At 37.7% G+C, this 18035-nt stretch overlaps 3 protein-coding genes across 4 annotated transcripts; all 3 read right to left on the bottom strand.

The window, feature by feature from the left end:
• Positions 1 to 478: 478 nt before the first annotated feature.
• Positions 479 to 2111, bottom strand: LOC108608637 (uncharacterized). The gene is made up of 3 exons (XM_018000103.2): positions 1795 to 2111; positions 789 to 1733; positions 479 to 721 (listed from the first exon to the last, which is right to left on the bottom strand). Exons 1-3 carry the CDS (start codon positions 1868 to 1870, stop codon positions 690 to 692), a joined length of 1053 nt encoding a protein of 350 aa, XP_017855592.1. The 5' UTR covers positions 1871 to 2111; the 3' UTR covers positions 479 to 689.
• Positions 2112 to 2529: 418 nt separating this feature from the next.
• Sfxn1-3 (Sideroflexin-1-3) lies at positions 2530 to 4907 on the bottom strand. Of its 2 annotated transcripts, none has more exons than XM_089461925.1 (6): positions 4692 to 4907; positions 3682 to 4059; positions 3393 to 3510; positions 3163 to 3324; positions 2964 to 3091; positions 2530 to 2901 (listed from the first exon to the last, which is right to left on the bottom strand). In XM_089461925.1, the coding sequence occupies exons 2-6, from the start codon at positions 3992 to 3994 to the stop codon at positions 2657 to 2659; spliced, it is 966 nt and encodes a 321-aa protein (XP_089318051.1). In that variant the 5' UTR covers positions 3995 to 4059; positions 4692 to 4907; the 3' UTR covers positions 2530 to 2656. The 2 variants fall into 2 exon arrangements, with proteins under 2 accessions (XP_089318051.1, XP_017855593.1); XM_018000104.2 differs by lacking the exon at positions 4692 to 4907 and adding an exon at positions 4536 to 4685.
• Positions 4908 to 5978: 1071 nt separating this feature from the next.
• On the bottom strand, positions 5979 to 17759 carry LOC108608636 (putative sodium/potassium/calcium exchanger CG1090). Its single transcript, XM_018000102.2, has 7 exons — positions 17618 to 17759; positions 12438 to 12647; positions 12130 to 12376; positions 11786 to 12075; positions 10261 to 11245; positions 9912 to 10100; positions 5979 to 9851 (listed from the first exon to the last, which is right to left on the bottom strand). The coding sequence occupies exons 1-7, from the start codon at positions 17618 to 17620 to the stop codon at positions 9841 to 9843; spliced, it is 1935 nt and encodes a 644-aa protein (XP_017855591.1). The 5' UTR covers positions 17621 to 17759; the 3' UTR covers positions 5979 to 9840.
• Positions 17760 to 18035: the final 276 nt, after the last annotated feature.

An 18035-nucleotide genomic window follows, 5' to 3' on the forward strand; every position in this document is an offset into this window, starting at 1 on the left:
ACAACATAAATACAATATAGAGCTCATCTACGAACAGACTGCATGAGTAGAATTTGTTTTTAAAAATTACTTTATAACTATTTTCAGCGAAATTAAATTTATGTTAAACATTTACAAAATCTTTAATATAGGTTATAAAACAACCATTAAAATTGAATGATATTTGAATTTTCATAATTTGTATATCTAAAGTTTTAGTAAAAAAGTAAATCTAATTTAAATTTATTTAAATTAAGCTCTAATTGTGTTGCCTTTTATATTTCGGATAAAATTGATTCATTTTAAGCTGCATTCCGCTTCTAAGCTGCTTTCACACTGCCATTGAGCCACTGGAAACTAATCCGGTAAAGGGTATCAGTGATTGCTCTATCAGGTGCAATTGAACCAGCTGCACAAATCCCTTTTCGCAAGCATATGGTTAGCATCCTGTCAGCGCGCTTTAAAGGATGCAATTAGTGCGATAGCCATTGAGAGGCACTTTGAATTAAAATTATCTTTTAATTGAGCTGCAATTCTAATTACATATTTATCTTAAGACTATATGGATTAAGTTAACGTATACATGTTCAATGACAACAATATCTGAGAAATAGGAAGGCGGGCGAAACTTTTGCGCATCACATTTGGTATTCGAAAATGGGAAGCCGTTGGAACAGTTTATTGTGGGCGTAAGCACATTGTCTAAGGCTTTACTGCCGTCTGCCAAAAAGATTGCTCCTTGCTAAAAATACAAACATATATAGACACATTAGAAATGGTTTAGATTTGTTATAAGCTGCAGCATTTACCATTCGATGTCGCCGGGGAGAGGACATGGCTGCTGGCATGGCGCTTAATACGGGGTGTGTCGCTCGAGGATGTGGAGCACATTGGGTTTGTGGAAACCACATTATCAGCAGCCTTGCTGGGCATTGATTTATAACGCTGCAATGAAGTGCGCGGCTTCTTGGGCTGCGTTGCCTCCAGCATGGCCTCGTCGAGGGCGACAAACCAATCTTCAGTTTCGCTCTCATCCTCCAAGAACTTCATGTAGAAGGAACACTGTTTCTCATTCTTTTTCTTGGTGTGGCTGGTGGGCGTGGTCGCAGCAGGCGTTTGTTCTGCCTTCTGCACCTTTGACTCCAGTTGCTGTGAGGCCTCTAGCAAAAAACAATCAGTGTCCGAGTCATTGAGGAAATCGGCCAATGCAGGATCCGCAACAGCTTCAATTGCAGCTGATTTTGTACTATTTGTTTCCGTTGCTTCTGGCGCCGCTATTTGTTGATCCAGCTGTCTGTGCAGTTTGTCGCAACGCTCCCTGAGCAGCTCGTGATCACGTATTTGCTGTGCCCGCCACTCTCGGTTGTCCAGCTGTTTGCGTCTGTGCTCATTGGCGGCATCTGCACGAACCTGTTTCCGCCTTTCCCTCCGCTTGTACGCATCTGCTCCAAACTCTTCCGAATCGAAGCCGCTGTCAGAAGTAGTATTCGCTTTATCTCGACGCCCATTGTTATCGCACTGCCACCGCCAGCTGACTTCCGGACTGCCGGTGACCAGAGTCTGTGAGAACAAGCAGCTAGGCGAGAGGCTGCTGTATTGCGAGAAATCTAGACTGTCGTCTAGCATCTGCATTCTTTTGTGGGGCGGAGTGCTCTCCACATTTTCGGAAATGCTCACATTCGGTGAACAAGGAGAACCTCCATCATTTGCACCTTCCTGAGTTGCGCTGGCGCAAACGCGACTCTGTGGAGAAGCTGATGATGCGTCGTTGAGCGATTCACACAGTTTTTACACAAATAAATATTTTACACTTACCACTGTGTCGCTTTTGCAGTAATCTGCTGCTGAGCGTCAGGGAGCGCCTTTTATTTACAGTCGTTGCGTTATCCATTTTAATGTAATTAGTTCATTAATTTAAAACATCGGCTGACTGCATTAAAAAATGCGCTCCATTCATTGTTTGGTATTTTTTAGCGCTTAGCAGTAATGATATATCGATAGGGACGGTTAGTTTGAAATACTTATCGATACATAGCGCTTTTTAAAACTGAAATACCATTTGCAGATATGTTACAAAATTCTAAACTAACTATCTATTCACATTTAATAAAATATACTAGCAAGAGAAAAGCCTACTCGTTTGCTTGTTTCACACTGCAGTGTAACCAAATCTATTTTAATGGTATTTGTAGTATTGTAATGCCGCTTAGTATTTTTAAACCTAACGCTTATGAGCTGCTAGAAAGCTGATTGCTATATCACCATTAAAAAACTACCGCCAATAAAATTATTTAAATTTATAATAAAAATACCTTTCTTTTTATATTCACACATTTAATTAACAATATTTTATATGTGGTAAATCTGTGATTTATAAATATCGAGACACATTAATATTCGTTAAATTGATACAAATCAGTAGAATGTAACTTTGCATAAATTCGCACTCATTTACAAATTTCAAATAAACAACACAATATTTGAGGTTCGCAACTTAATAATAATTTCCTTTTATGACCTTAACAAAAATTTAAATGCAATTGGAGTGGATAACTATTTTAAACTTACACATATTTATTGTCCAGAGAAAACATTGCCTAAATCTAGCCAATATAAATGTTTGCTCAACTTTTACATTATTAATTTTCTCTTCTTTTTTACCTTAATTTGTTCTGACTTACAAGCCCTTGTTATACCAAACCGTATCCAAGTCGGGACGCTCCTTCTTTAGATGGTCGCGCACTTCTGGCTCCAGGTCGTTCACTTTGATAGCAGCACGCTGGCTGAAGAACGCGCAGCCCATGGGCGTGGAGAAGATCAGAATAAAGCCGCAGAAGAGCGTTTGAATGGGAGCATTGGATCTGGGGTATTTCTTCAGAAAGCCATTCTTCTCCAGTTTATTCATCAGCAGAGGAGTCAAAGCTGGCAAACAATCATTGTTTAGACAGATATTTATATAAAAGTTAGGCAAATCAGAAACTTACTCATTCCAGGAATAGCCATGGAGATTCGACTAATCACAACGGCTGAAATGCCCACGAAGGCGGCCTTCTTTGAAATACCCACCTCCTTATTCTTTGCATCCAGAAGTGCAACTCCATTGCGTAGCTCCCTGGCGAAAGTAGAAGATTTTTATTATAATATAAAAATGATATATCCATTCTATTTCTATAGTTCACTTACTGCATGCGCATGCAAGGAATATTGATGCAATTAGCGGCTGCTACCGCCACAAGAGGCACCAGGCGCCCAAAGATTGGACTCATATTCTTTACGGCACGGTTGAGGGAGAGCGCTGTGGCTAGGGCGCCGCCCGTTGCCAGGCAGTAGGAGGTAATCAGTTGTCTGTGTGCATAACAATAATACAAATTGGGCACCGAAATAAATAAGCAATCTTCCCTAAGGAAACCTACGATTGACTAATTGGTGAGGTGCCCGAACGGTTTGTATAGTTGACAATGGCGTTGAACGTTTGATTGAACCACTGCCAGAAGACAACCGCCCGCGTGGTTTTGTAGAAGGTCATCATCCCTAAATGGAAGCAACAACAACAGTAACAGTTATTTATTAATCAAAGCGCGGAAACGAATAGTTGAAGGTCTCAAATAAACACGAAATATAGCCAATATGATGGACAGAGCGGAACGAGGGCCGTGGGCAGTGGGCAGAGAGTCGAGAGCCGAGAGGGTGGCGCTTACTTACCGGCAGTGATGAATGTGTTCATTGGCATCTGAGCGGACATTCGGCCTACGATTATCTGTTTCTCGCCGGTCTCCGGGTGGTGAGCCGAGTCGTATAGATACTTCGCCCTCCACACCTCGTCGATAGACTTGACATCAGGCAATGGCTGGTTGGCACGGTACTTGGTGACGATATCACGGGCCCTCTCCAGTTCCTCATTGGAGGCGAATAAGTTCAGAGGATTGGTGACCAAAAAGAAATGCTTGGCACGCCCGAAATAGGTGCTCTGATCGAATTTCGGCTGGTCAATGTCCACACGCGGTAAATTCGACATTGTGATCGGCCAACTGGTACTGCCTTATGCTTATTGAGTTGTTGTTAAGATATGTATGCACAGTGCTGCGGAGATAGGCAATTGATATCCAAATCACATTAAATACACTCGCCACAATTGAAAAGAACTGATAACATAATTAATACACTTATCTCCATCCCCCAAGCACGCTAAGAAATTAAATAAACACAACGGCTATACGCTTATCAACAGTTCGGCTGACCCATTGCTAATCTCCCGCAAACAAGCGTCAACTTAATGTATGTATGTATATCAATATGTATGCGCATATGTAGGTATTTATATGTATGTATTTATGTATAGTATACTACTAGAATTACTCGTCAGCGATTATGCAGTAAATACAAATCAAAATATTAACTGCGTTACATAATTACTCTAGGCCATCATAAATAGGTGCAATATTGAAAAATACATAAATTCTTATCGCTGTGTGCCGGGCACACAGCTGAGTTCAGTATTAACAAATTCTTTTCTCCACCCAACCAGCTGGAGAACAGGTTGCGACGGCAACACTTACACATACGCCGACTGAATGTTAACGAGAGAAAGAGTACGTGAGTGCTTGGAGATTGCGGTTCTTCAACTTTTACACACGAGCGCCTACGACACACACACACACACAGTCATACGTATCCAGAAGGGCCACTTCCTAGCACTTTGGCAGTGAACTTACGACTGAAACGCAGAGCGCAAACTTCAGCACCGTGGTGGCTGCCGCAGAAAGCTGCCTTCAATAAGCTGCAGCTCCAGAAAGCTTTCTATACCCTCCGGTTGAGCCTAATAGCTGTGCCAAGCTATTCGCCAAAGTACTGACCGACAATAAAATAAATAAATTTAAAAACTGTATAAAAAAAAAAAAAATGTAAGCCTACTTGTTAGAGCGTAGGCATTATGGATGTGTATTTAAATGATAATTTAATTATTTGTGTTTTAGAACAATCTTATGCCAAATAATATAAGATTCCTTCATTTAATTAGGGAAACATTGGGGAAAAATTCAATGGGAAAATGAAATGCATATTGCATAATATAATTTTGGAGCTATACTTATTACTCTAATCTATATTCCGATATTAAATCAAATTAATCTGAATCGTGCCCAATGCATTTAAGCAATACACTATGTATATTAATGGAAATAAAATATAGCGCATTCAACAATCAGCATTGCTGACATAACTTTCTCGACATGAATTCTTTCTTCTGCTTTTTGTTTACCTTTCCATTGCGTGAACGGCGCTGCCGTCAAAGTGAGTGCGAGAGAGAGCTTTCTTGGTCTGCGCAGCTTATTAACAGTTGGGCTTGTACGCTGCGAAAGCTTTTAATATAGCCTGTTGGGCTCTTACTGAAATGTTGAATGCAAGTTGACTTACACATCACCTTCATTAATGTATGTATGTGGGAGTAGATATACAAGTGTAACTTAATACAATATCCATGTGTATCCTAACTTCTGCTACATATGTATACATATAGATGTGGCTATAATAATATTTATTGTTATATTTCAAATAAATACGTACACTTGTTTTACAAATTAAAACGTGTGTATTGGGTTTTTACAACCCTCCAAATGTCCGTCCGCTTTCCATCCACATACTCGTATGTTATACATAATGGTTTGATAAAGATTTTATAATTGAAGAATATGTTATGTTGATTGAAAATATTATAAATATTTTTTAACAACGAAACCCAATTTGGAATCGTAAAAATCGGAAAAACGGTATCAACAGGTTTTTTAAATCAGGTATCTGATATACCACTTGGAAAATCGGAATTGATTTAGGAAATAATAAATATAAACATATATATTTAGATTCACCATTTTTGTTAGTCGGAAATTAATCCATCGGCTCCACACGACCGTAACTTTTCTACTTGTTAATAATTAATTTTTTTATGAGTAATTTGATTATTATGATTGACTGACCTGACAACTCGAAACTCATTTATGCACTTGCGTGTGTATATTCATTTATTTTTGAAATCCATTAATAGACTAAACATAACATCAACAGTTGTGTATATTAGCAATAGTTATTATGTTTCTTCTTTCACAAATAAATGTAATTATTTGTTTGTCATTATTAAATATTTGTCATATCAATAAATAAATATTTATGCATATGTTTGAAGAAACTCTTAAGTGTTTGCAAACAATTATAGTCATAGTTAACACAAATGATAGTTGTATATAATAGCATAGATGACATTTATTGTACATTATTGTAGGTATGTATATATGTTTGTATGTACATATATACTACATCTAGGTATATATATATAGGTGTGTATGTGTGTGTGTGTGTGTTTAAAGCGTGTGTGTGTGTGTGTTTGTGTATTTGTCTTTCATTTAAGTCCATTAACTTTTCCACTTCAATATATTTAGTTACATATGTATAACTATTTATATGCATACATCATTCATATACAGTATTTGCACAAAGTAACACGAAATATATAATTGATTCGATTTGATTTGATTTAGTTTGAAGACATTTAAAAGTAAAATTAATAAAATATTTCATATCTGGGTAAATACGTTTAATAACTATATTTCAACTGTATTTTTTCATTTCGATATTTTGTTGTTGTTTAGTTTTTGTTAAATTTAAATTGAGCTTCTAATTGAAATACTTAACGATCTTGTCAACAATTAAGGTTTAGTTCTTTGTATAGGTTATGTTATTTTGATGTATGACATATTAGCTATGTATGCATAGGTTTTCTAGCATATCAATCAAATGTCGATTCGAAACTCGGATTGTTCTATTTACTGGTAACACATTAAACAATTAACAATGTTTTACGTTTGCCAATATGCTTTTAGTATATGTAGGTATAGTTTAAGTATGTTTGCATGTCTTTATGTATGGCATACATATGTATATTTTTGTATCTGGCATATTTCATTGAGTGGGGAAGAACATTGTACTTGAGAAATGCCCATAGAAGCATTTTATATAACTATGTATATGTAGATATATGTATATGTATATTGTTTCTGGTTTAAATAGGAGAAGGTATGTATGTATGTATAACAGTTATGTATGCATATGTTTGTGGGAGTTTACAATAGGCGATTGTTCGTACATTTATTGTTTTGGTTAAACTTTAGTTCGTTTTATCTTTGCAAATAGTTTCAAGGAAGTTATTTTTTTGTTTTAAATATTTGTTTTGAGGATTTTAGTTACTCGTATTTCATATCGGCGCCATCAACAAATTTAGACAACTAAGCGCTCTCCGTGTCGTTAATGTTTGTATACATATGTATGTATATTAATTACATATACTCTATGTAGTATATACTATATCCATATATGTATATACTGTTTGTTTCTTTATGTTTATGTAACTACATATATGTATGTATGCATGTTTTGAGCGCGTCCATTTAATATAGCAGTGCGTTGCTCACTATGTAAGTTCGTTTTGTATCTTTATGCTATATATATAAATATGTGAGTGTGTGTATATATGTATATTGCATGTGTATTGTGTATGTATGTCTTTTATTTTGCTTGCAGCTAAATTATCATACTGATTCAGTGTCATATCATGCCTACCATTACCAGGGATTAATACGACTGCCACTGCTTACGTGTGCTAAGAATTCTACCAAAGCATAAACCTAAATGTTTAACCAGCACCTAAACATGGTCTGGTAACTAGCAAATCGTTTTAAATAGTTTTTCATAAAATACCTTTCAAATGAAAACAATATTTTATAATCAAATATAAAAATATTTAACAATATTATTAAATACATTAACGTATATGGTTGAATACCATTAAATGCACCACCGCTTAACAGCGTTCAGGAGCGACATTTTTTAATTAAAATTTCAAAAAACCAAAATAAGCTTTTAAATGATGTTCGATTTGAATTATTTCAGTAACTGAAAGAAAACAATAAATAAAATTGTTTTGTATTGTATAAATATTTTTCATATTCTTTTACTTTAAAATAAAACTAAAGTAAAGTTTACAAATATATAAATAAACATAAGAAATTCTGACAATCCTTTAATATAAATAAATTCATTCAAATCCTTAAAATCATATAAGAGATACGAATCCCGTTCTTTTGCTAACGCTTTTTTTGTCAAGACTTTTCGCTGTCGAGCGGTGGTTTTTAGTTTTTAGTTTTAAATTATATAGTTATATTCGAGTTGAGTACGAAATTTAACAATTTGTACACAGAAGGCTAAAATATATTATTATCTCTTTATTGAGTGCGTTGTTTGGTTAATTATTATACAATTTTTGATTTTTGTATATATTTTAGTTTTTGCTTGCTTATATGTAATTTATTTTATTTTTCTCCCGCTGATATATTTTCATTAAACCAACAATTTGAAGTTACAAATAATAATAATACGAATGTTTCCTATATCGGTAAAAATCCCACAAATGTGTATAAATATGCGCGTGTACGTAATTTGCACCAAAAATTGACTATAAATTTACATTATTAGAATTATAAATTTTGTATACATATAGAATTCATATATTTACAGTAAAAAATTGACGCCATTAATTGCTATGAAGTTGAATACTTTTGAAATGTCAAATACATATATTTGTTAATATTTTTATGTGTTTACTATTGACATCATTATTTTTATTTTTTTTATTTTTAACATTGTGGTCGTATGTGCCGAAACTCAGGACGTTTATTCATCAATATTGTAAATTTACTCGTAAAAAATATGTTCTTATTTTCGTTTGTGTTAATGCTTAAAAAAAATATCTACATAAATACAAGATCGCCTTTTTCATCTATCTTCATTTCAGATATATGCGTAAAAGTATAACAAACCGAGTAGAAACAGATAAAACATCGGCAAAAGCGCTGATAGAGAATGCTCGACTAGGAAATGCCCTATACAAAGTTAAAATGACGGAATATCATCTAGTAGACGTTTTTCTAAAGTGCAACGAGTCTGTTGAGCCTACAACTCGATCGTATTGGCTATAACGACCCCTAAGTTGACTCTACAACAAACCCATTAAAATTCGTTGACATTTTGTGGCTTACTCTAACGTAGATTTAGGACTCGTTTTTTGAGCTAAGCAGCAGCAGCAGCCAAAAAAAAAATAGTTTAAAAAGAAATTCAATAATTAACAAATTCTAAAAAACTTACGAACCAAACAACATTTTCATTTTGTAATAATAACTTAAGAATCGATGCCTAGTTCTTAACATTTTTGTTTGTTTTTGTTTTTCTTCTAATCCTTGTTTGAGTGGCTATTCCATTTGAAATTTTGCGTTGTTCCTTTTCTATTCCTTAGTTGTTGTTCCATTAAACCGTGGCAACAAATATCATTTGCTGTTTTTGCATTTTACTTGTACTAAATATTATACAATTCTCCCTATCTACAGTGCTATATGCATATAATTGTTGTATATGGAGTTTTTTTTTTTCTGTTTTATCTTTTACCTAAATAAATATGCATCTTTTTAATATATATCGTAGATATAATTATTATTATTATTATTATTTTTTTTTTTTTTTCTTCATTTTGGTGCATGTAAAAATCCATGTAAAACACACGTTTGAGTAATATTTACTTGAAATACATATGCATGTATATGTATACATATATATGTATTCATGTTCTTACTGGGACACCTTGCTGTTTATATATAGTTATGATTATTGAATTGATGGCTTTGTATATACCAATTGTATATATGTATGTATATATTTATATATAGGTATGTCTTTGTATATGGTACTCGTAATTGGTGCTGGTGATGCGAGTCTAAGTGCGTCTGCTATTTATGGTAATATGATCGTATGGCAATCAGTTATTTAGTACGTGCCTGCAAAGGGAGAGGAGTGTAAGCATTCAAATTAAACGTTTTATTCGATGTGAGACTTACTGGGACACTCTGGTGGGTTCATGTAACCAAAGACGTTCAGCTCATAGAGCGACGCCAGCGTTATGAAAAATAGATACCAGAGCATGAGTATTATGCCCAGACGCTTGTCCAACTTCCAGCCATTCAAATGCGTTGAGAGTATCAAGAAGACAACGGTGGAGAAGAGCGAGAGGGTGGAATAGGCCAGACCTACAAGTAAGAGTTCTCAGTGCATTAATATCAACGAGCCACGCCATCTAACGTTGGCTACAAAACAGCTAAAGACACATGCCAGGCATACCACAAAACACACGACGATTTCAAGCACTAACACAGAGAGAGAGGGAGAGAGAGGCGCTATCATACATACCCTTGGATATAACATTGACGTGCGAGCCGGGTTTGATAATGGCCGTTTGTATGAACCATGGAAGACCTAAGCACACTAGTATATCAAAGACATTTGAGCCAATCGCATTCGAAACGGCCATGTCGCCGTAGCCCTCTTTGATAACGGCTATTGAGCTTAGGGCATCAGGCACAGAAACGCCAGCAGCTACGAACGTCAGACCCATCACTGTGTCTGGTATGGCCAGCGTGGATCCAATCACTGTTATCATCCAGACCATAAAGTACGAGTAAAACGAGATCCAAATCATCGACAGCAGAAACGTGAACGGATACCAGTTGCGATACTGCGGCTGTCGGCAATCCGGCATGGTCTTCTTGCACAGATAATGTATGGGATAGACCACATACCAGGCAATCAGGGCTGGCTGGCCCCCCTCAGTGGGTCGCACCAATGGATCGGGGCGTGGTTCGCGTTGCTTGTCTGTCGACTTGTAGTACTCAACTCCGGCCGGATTGGCCGCCACTTGAGCCACTTTGGCCGATGTGGCTGCTGCCTCGCCGGTGACCACAGACTCCGGCTGATCGGCATTGTAGGCCATATTCTCTTGACCTTGGCCCTGCGTAAACTGACTCATGCCCCAATCGTCCACCGGCGGCTGACTTGGCTTAGCACTGATGGTCATGGCCTGCGGCTGACTCTGACTCTCGTCTCCCCAAGCTGCATTCGGGTCCCAGCTGGCATTGGGATCGTTGTAGCTCTGATAGTCGCCCTGGGTCGATGGCTGCGGCTGCTGCTGAGCACTTGTCTCGGCCTCCTTTGGCTGGGTGCCCTGTGTATAGGAACTTTCAGGCACATTCTTATAAGTGACCAATGCCGATTGCTCCTCCTTGCTAGGCAGCTTAAAGGGCAGATTGAGGCCCAAGGCCCAGCGTTCCAGTTCCGTATTGAAATGCAAGGCAATGCAGTAGCCCACATAACACAGTAGCATAAAAATAGATTCAAACTGTAAAATATGAAAATTAGAGCACACATATATAGATATAATATGTAGTATATGATAATAAATAATATTTTATAATATTATATATATAATAATATTTTATATATATACTCAAATTATTATACGTATATTTAAAATAATATATAATATTAAAATTTCATATATTAAGATAAATAATGCGTTTAATGTTTAGCGCTTTGCCATGCCCAATGGGCAACCTATATATACTGAAGATCTATCTGTGGAGGAGGATAACATTTGTAAATATTTTCAGGCCACGTTACTAAAAATTTAAATTCTATTCTATTCTGATAAAATGATTTAAAATAGAACATCTGTTTGATTTAGTAAATTAAGTTAGATTAAAAGGAAGGTAAACTATACTATGATGCATATTTTTTTTTCTCCAGAAAGGCCTATTTATATAGGCAGACAGACGAATTTATATGTATTACATATAATCAACATTTCATACTGTATGAACTGCTAGCATGGCCTTTTTCTTCATGCTTCACGCTTTTATTACATTATATGTATACTTACGCAAGAGATGACATCATTAAAGATTATTATCAGCATGACCAATATGGACACGCAGTAGAAGAAGCAATCGCGGACGAGCGGCCACCAGTTCAGCTGGCAAACGGTGCCAGAGCAGAGGGCACAAACCGAAATGACAAACATGATGTTGAACACCGCCGAGCCAATGACACCGCTGATGCCGATGTCGTCCTTGGCGAAGAACACGCCAATGACAACGGTGGCCAGCTCTGGAGCTGAGCTGCCGGCGGCCATAAATGTGGCGCCCGCCACATCCGGTGACAGCTTAAGCTCTGCAACGACTCAGACTGATGAAGGACTTAAAGCGATATTTGCGTAGAGCTCACCCTCGCACAGCCGGTCCAGACTGGCCACAAAGTACTCGTCGCACACAATGGCCAGGCCAAAGAAGGTATAGATGGCCACGATAATGTGCAGGATGAGTCCACCATGCTGGCGCGCCCATTTGTTCATCAGCGGTTGGGGAAACTGCTCAATAGCCGGCGGCGTGCAATTCTCCCGCTTTGCTCTCCAAGTGGGCACAGCGCTGTGTATGGGCGTGGCCATGGTTGTTCCCGGCAATGGAGCATTCGTCTGTTAGAAAGCAAAATGCGATTAAGTATTTCAACTTAATGGAATCATCCGCTCTGCTCACTTCGCTAGTCTGGAGAGGATTGGGCGAGGTAATCTCATTGTCAGTCTCAAAATCAGCATCGGCCGCCTCGGGCAGGCTGCCCACGTCAAGTGGAATATCCGGAGTATCCTTGTCCTCGCCTTTCGCCGAGTAGACGCTCACGCAGTAGTAGATTAGGAATAATAATCCCATGTTCCACATGCGCGCGCGGCGGGAGCGATGACGTACGATCTGAATGGAAAGTGTTAAACAAATGCATTAGATGTACATTCAGTTGTCAGCCAAATTGTTGTTGTTTTTGTTATTGTTGTTGCTTAGTACTGCAGGCAGCTTAAGCGCCCCACTAAGCACACAAATCGCGACAAAGACAAAACTGCAGAGACAATGAAGCTTATGTGCTCCACATAGATGTCTCAACGCCTGCAGGTGTTCTCTGAAATGGTTTAACGTAGGCACACACACACACGCACACAAAGAGAGAGAGAGAGAGAGAGAGAAAGAGAGGGACATAATACTGTAGAAAGACTAATGCATGTACTTAATGCTAGGTTAACAAGAAGTAAACACACTGCGCTGCCAACTGCTCAACTATAAAATACCCTATCCATGGCATTATCTTAATTAATAAATTTATTGAGTACATAATAAATAATTATTAATTATGAATTTGGATTTATATTAAATACATAATAATATATGCATATACACAAATAAAAATAATATTATTTGTATTTTATATAAAAATACATATACTTTTTAGTAATTATAGGTAACTTAATATAAAAAGAACAAGTAAGAAAGCTCTAGTCGAGACTGCTCGACTACGAGATCCCCTGAACCCTTGGAGCAATAGATATTTCAATAATTTTTCGCGTCTTTCAGCTTACACAAGAAACACGCACACACACACAGGCATACATATACACACACGCATACAGACACACACACACGCATACATACACAAACGCATACACACACATACACATACACACACACATACACAAACACATACACACACACATACACAAACACATACACACACAAGCACCCACGCATAAACACGCATGGGCTGCAGTGTGCGCTTACTATGAGAACTTAATTGTTTAATAACTTTTTTTATGGACGTACGATCTTCATGAAACTTTCAGATTATGATTATAACATGGATATGCATGTAATTGCCAAAGCACAAGTCTCTAGTATTTGAAATACGCTTTTTACAAAAGTGAGGGTGAGGGGGTGAATTTAAGGGTGGGGGGTAAATTTTAACAAAAACCGAAATTGTATAAATTGCATATAAGCATATATTAAAAATTTGGAGACTCTAGCAATAAAGGTGTAGAAGATATAATTTTATAACTGGTTTTCGATAAGGTTTTTTATCGATAAAAAAAGATCGGGATGAGTTATCGAATTTTAATGATAAACTTGATATGCGCGCTGTAATTACGGACATTTTAAAAAAAATTTGAAGTCTCTAGCTCTTATATCTTCTGAAATCGACGCGTTCATACATACGGACAGACGGACAGACGGACAGACGGACAGACGGACAGACGGACAGACGGACAGACGGACAGACAGACGGACAGGGCCAAATCAACTCAGCTCGTCACCCTGATCAAGAATATATATACTTTGTGGGGTCTGCCACGCCTCCTTCTCCCTGTTACATACATTTCAACAAAACCATTATACCCTGATTTCCCATTGAAAATGGGTTCAGGGTATAAAAATATCAAAATATAGATCAACAACCAAAAACTCAACTCGCTAGAAAGATATATATGTAGAAGTAAACAAGTTTCAGTCATTTAAAGCCCCTAAAGCCTCATCTAGGCAGCAAGAAATATGTAAGTAAACGAATAATATTAGTATTAATATATACTCAATAAAAGCTAACAAATGTTTATTTAAAATCTGAGATTTAGAAGCATTTGATATTTTAATATTTGTAAGATTTGTTTGACAATTGCTCACACAAAAAGAAAAAATATAAATATTATTTGGGTATATTTACCTTTTTAGTTAAACTTAATTTCAAAATGTTATATTATCTTAAATACCTCCACACTCATAATATTCCTATTAATTTATATTTTACTACTCAAGAAGAAATGGCTTTTGAATTTTTGAAAGAATATAATATAATTTTAAAATATTATAATAATATCACTATTATACCCTGAACCCATTGAAAATGGGAAATCAGGGTATAATGGTTTTGTTGAAATGTATGTAACAGGCAGAAGGAGGCGTGGCAGACCCCACAAAGTATATATATTCTTGATCAGGGTGACGAGCTGAGTTGATTTGGCCCTGTCCGTCTGTCTGTCTGTCCGTCTGTCCGTCTGTCCGTCTGTCCGTCTGTCCGTATGTTTGAACGCGTCGATTTCCGAAGATATAAGAGCTAGAGACTTCAAATTTTTTGTAAAATGTTCGTAATTACAGCGCGGATATCGAGTTTATCATTAAAATTCGATAACTCATCCCGATCTTTTTTTATCGATGAAAAACCTTATCGAAAACTAGTTATAAAATTATATCTTCTACACCTTTATTGCTAGAGTCTCCAAATTTTGAATGTATGCTTATATGCAATTTATACAATTTCGGTTTTTGTTAAAATTTACCCCCCACCTCTAAATTCACCCCCTCACCCTCACTTTTGTAAAACGCGTATTTCAAATACTAGAGACTTGTGCTTTGGCAATTACATGCATATTCATGTTATAATCATAATCTGAAAGTTTCATGAAGATCGTACGTCCATAAAAAAAGTTATTAAACAATTAAGTTCTCATAGTAAGCGCACACTGCAGCCCATGCGTGTTTATGCGTGGGTGCTTGTATGTGTATGTGTTTGTGTATGTGTGTGTGTTTCTTGTGTAAGCTGAAAGACGCGAAAAATTATTGAAATAGATAGCACTCCAAGGGTTTAGGGGATCTCGTAGTCGAGCAATCTCGACTAGAGCTTTATTACTTGTTAATAATATATAATGTTAATAATAATTAAAATAATAATATATTACAAGAACTTGAAATGGGAATTACAATGCCTATCATATCGTTATGAAGACCACATGCTGAAATTATAATAATTTTTTAATGATACCAACTGAACAGAGCTACCCAATCTTGAATCTTGTTAGGAAAGAGCTTCCGTGCCAGAATACCTAATATATGTCTATATATGTGTATGTCTGTATGTTTACCGTTGGTTTGCGCTCGTGGCCAGCTTATGAGGTTTATTACCACAACGTCTGCCTCAAGATAGTTTTGTAAAGGGCGTCAACTAACTTGAAATTTAATACATACTACGCCAGAGCTAGAGCTGGGCCTGGGCCTGGGCCATGGTGGGGTAAAGGCGAATGGAAAACAATAATAATAAGTGCAACGACTGCAGCCGGCTTTTGTGGCTAACATATTGGCTAGTTCTGTTCGCTGTCACGGAGTCCAATACAATACAATGCGAGAGCTCGTAGCCATGGCTTATATCGCAGCTAGTTTTTAACTGGCATGAAATCTAATATCTAACCCCAGCAGCTGTTGCATTTGCTGGCGAGCGCAACAGCAAGTTCTGAATAAGTTTCAGCAGTTCGTCATGTGAATAATGACGGCTGTCTGGCAAATACACAAATGCCTGCCCGACTTATCGATCACAAAATGGAAAATGTAACAATAAATATAAATTTTAATTAAGGCAAAGACACAACTTCAGCTGTGCTAAGCTAGTATGCGGCCTGATTGTCACGCCAGCTACTTTAGACTTCGATTTGTTTACCCAGGCAATTAGGCGACCACATAGACATACTATATGCACATAAATCTATATGTATTTCTCTATATATATGTATATATGTATATGCGCACTTTCACAATCTGTGCGCCGATAAGCGTCGAGTAAACAAAGCCAAAAGCAGACGCTGCTTAGAAATGGAGCATGGAGCATGGAGCATGGGGAAGACACTTTGCACTGCCAACAAATGCTGCATACTTTCAAGACATCACTCAACACGCACACGCACATATACATATATATTATATATATAGCCATACTCGTATATATGACATCATGTGCTTTCCTTCAGACTCCCTTGACAAAATGCGCAAATCGTGACACAAACTACATGAGCGACAACAACAATAAATGTCATTGAATAAATTTGTGTAGTATTACAGCCATTTGTTAGCTATTGACAACCGATGTTGTTGTTGTTGTTGCTGTTGTTATTGTTATTGTTGCTGCTGCTGCTGCTGCTGGCCTGATAACAGCGCAAATTTGACGCAAATGGCAAAGGCACGGCACAGAGTGCGAGAGAGCAAATGAAAGTTTTCACCACAAACGAAAAGACGAGCTCGAATTCAACCGCCGGGGTGAGAGTAGCTAAAGGAACAGCGTTGCGTTGTCGGCGGCTCCGTCAGCTGCGGCGTCTGGCTGGCTGCTGGCTTACAAAGCCACCACACTACGAGTTACGGTGGCTGGGCGGCCCAGCTCCACAGGCAAAACATACAGCGCCTTGTGGGCCACTCGGTCATGCCGCACAATATCGATTTGCTGGCCGACCCGCTGACGTCGCCGTCGCCCCTGCGGCCCCAACAAGCGTTAACTCATACGCGCCGTTGGCTAAGGTTGCAAATGCTGTCGGTGTGTATGTGTGTGTGTGTGTGAGTATGCGAGCTTGTTAGTTACAGCTACAGTTACAGTTATAGCTGGCGTGGATGCTGCTGCAACATTTTATAAAAATAAATGACACTGCTAACTAAATACTTATGCAGATGTGGATGTGTGTGGCTGTGTGTGAATGTGTGTGTATGTGGATGTCTGTAGATGGTGGCAGGAATCCAGCATCCAGCGGCTGACTGGCATTGTGGTTGCCGTCGGGTGTTCGGGCTTACATCATATTTTTCTTAACGTCTCAAAACAATAGAGATGGCAGCCCACCCCGCCGACGCTCTGGCTCGAAAGCAAAAGTGATGAAGGCTACTGGCCTGCGGTTGAACCAGAAACGTGAAAAGCGACAAACAATTGAAAGATGTGGCAAAAATGCAATTGACTTGGACTTGATATTGTAAACAATTTGCACAAGGCAGTTTGGCGTTTGTACACACACACACACACTCAAATATCCATGGAAAAGCGCACACATACACATGCGTAACACAAATTTCATAATCCCTTCAATTCAATTTGTAATTACCATTTTGAAAGTAGTTTTGTCGCTCAGTGTAAAACGTTCAGCAGTAAGTTGAATATATAGTCAGATTATGTGAAAATTCACTCTTAGTTAGTTATTAATAGCTTGCAATGTGGGTGTTGCGGAAAACAGATACAGAAGAAAACCGTTGCATTGGAAAACATCCGACGATATTGGCAAAGACGACTTTTTGGCCCACACGCACTGCCAAACACCATCCAATCACATTAGTTATATTTCATTATTGGCTTGCTGGCATTTGGATTAACACGTTTATTTAAGAACCATTCACTCATATGAATTTATTTTGCTCGCGCACTACAGAAAACTTTGGCGTGCGTGTGTGTGTGTGGCTTGGATGTCACGGAGTGTACTGTGTGTGTATGTGTATGAGTGGGTGGTGTATGTGATTCGAAACGCG

Source organism: Drosophila arizonae, chromosome 2 (genome assembly GCF_054131065.1).
Source record: "Drosophila arizonae isolate 15081-1271.41 chromosome 2, UAZ_ARI_1.0, whole genome shotgun sequence".
NCBI lineage: Eukaryota > Metazoa > Arthropoda > Insecta > Diptera > Drosophilidae > Drosophila > Drosophila arizonae.

Coding starts and splice junctions, on each gene's coding strand:
- LOC108608637 (XM_018000103.2), bottom strand. CDS start 1,870: ATGGATAACGCAACGACTGTAAATAAAAGGCGCTCCCTGACGCTCAGC. Junction 1,734..1,794: donor ACTGCAAAAGCGACACAGTG/GTAAGTGTAAAA, acceptor ACGCATCATCAG/CTTCTCCACAGAGTCGCGTT. Junction 722..788: donor CTCCCCGGCGACATCGAATG/GTAAATGCTGCA, acceptor TTGTATTTTTAG/CAAGGAGCAATCTTTTTGGC.
- LOC108608636 (XM_018000102.2), bottom strand. Junction 12,377..12,437: donor ATCCTCTCCAGACTAGCGAA/GTGAGCAGAGCG, acceptor GCTTTCTAACAG/ACGAATGCTCCATTGCCGGG. Junction 12,076..12,129: donor TCTGGACCGGCTGTGCGAGG/GTGAGCTCTACG, acceptor GAGTCGTTGCAG/AGCTTAAGCTGTCACCGGAT.
- Sfxn1-3 (XM_089461925.1), bottom strand. CDS start 3,994: ATGTCGAATTTACCGCGTGTGGACATTGACCAGCCGAAATTCGATCAG. Junction 3,511..3,681: donor GAACACATTCATCACTGCCG/GTAAGTAAGCGC, acceptor GCTTCCATTTAG/GGATGATGACCTTCTACAAA. Junction 2,902..2,963: donor CATGGCTATTCCTGGAATGA/GTAAGTTTCTGA, acceptor ATTGTTTGCCAG/CTTTGACTCCTCTGCTGATG.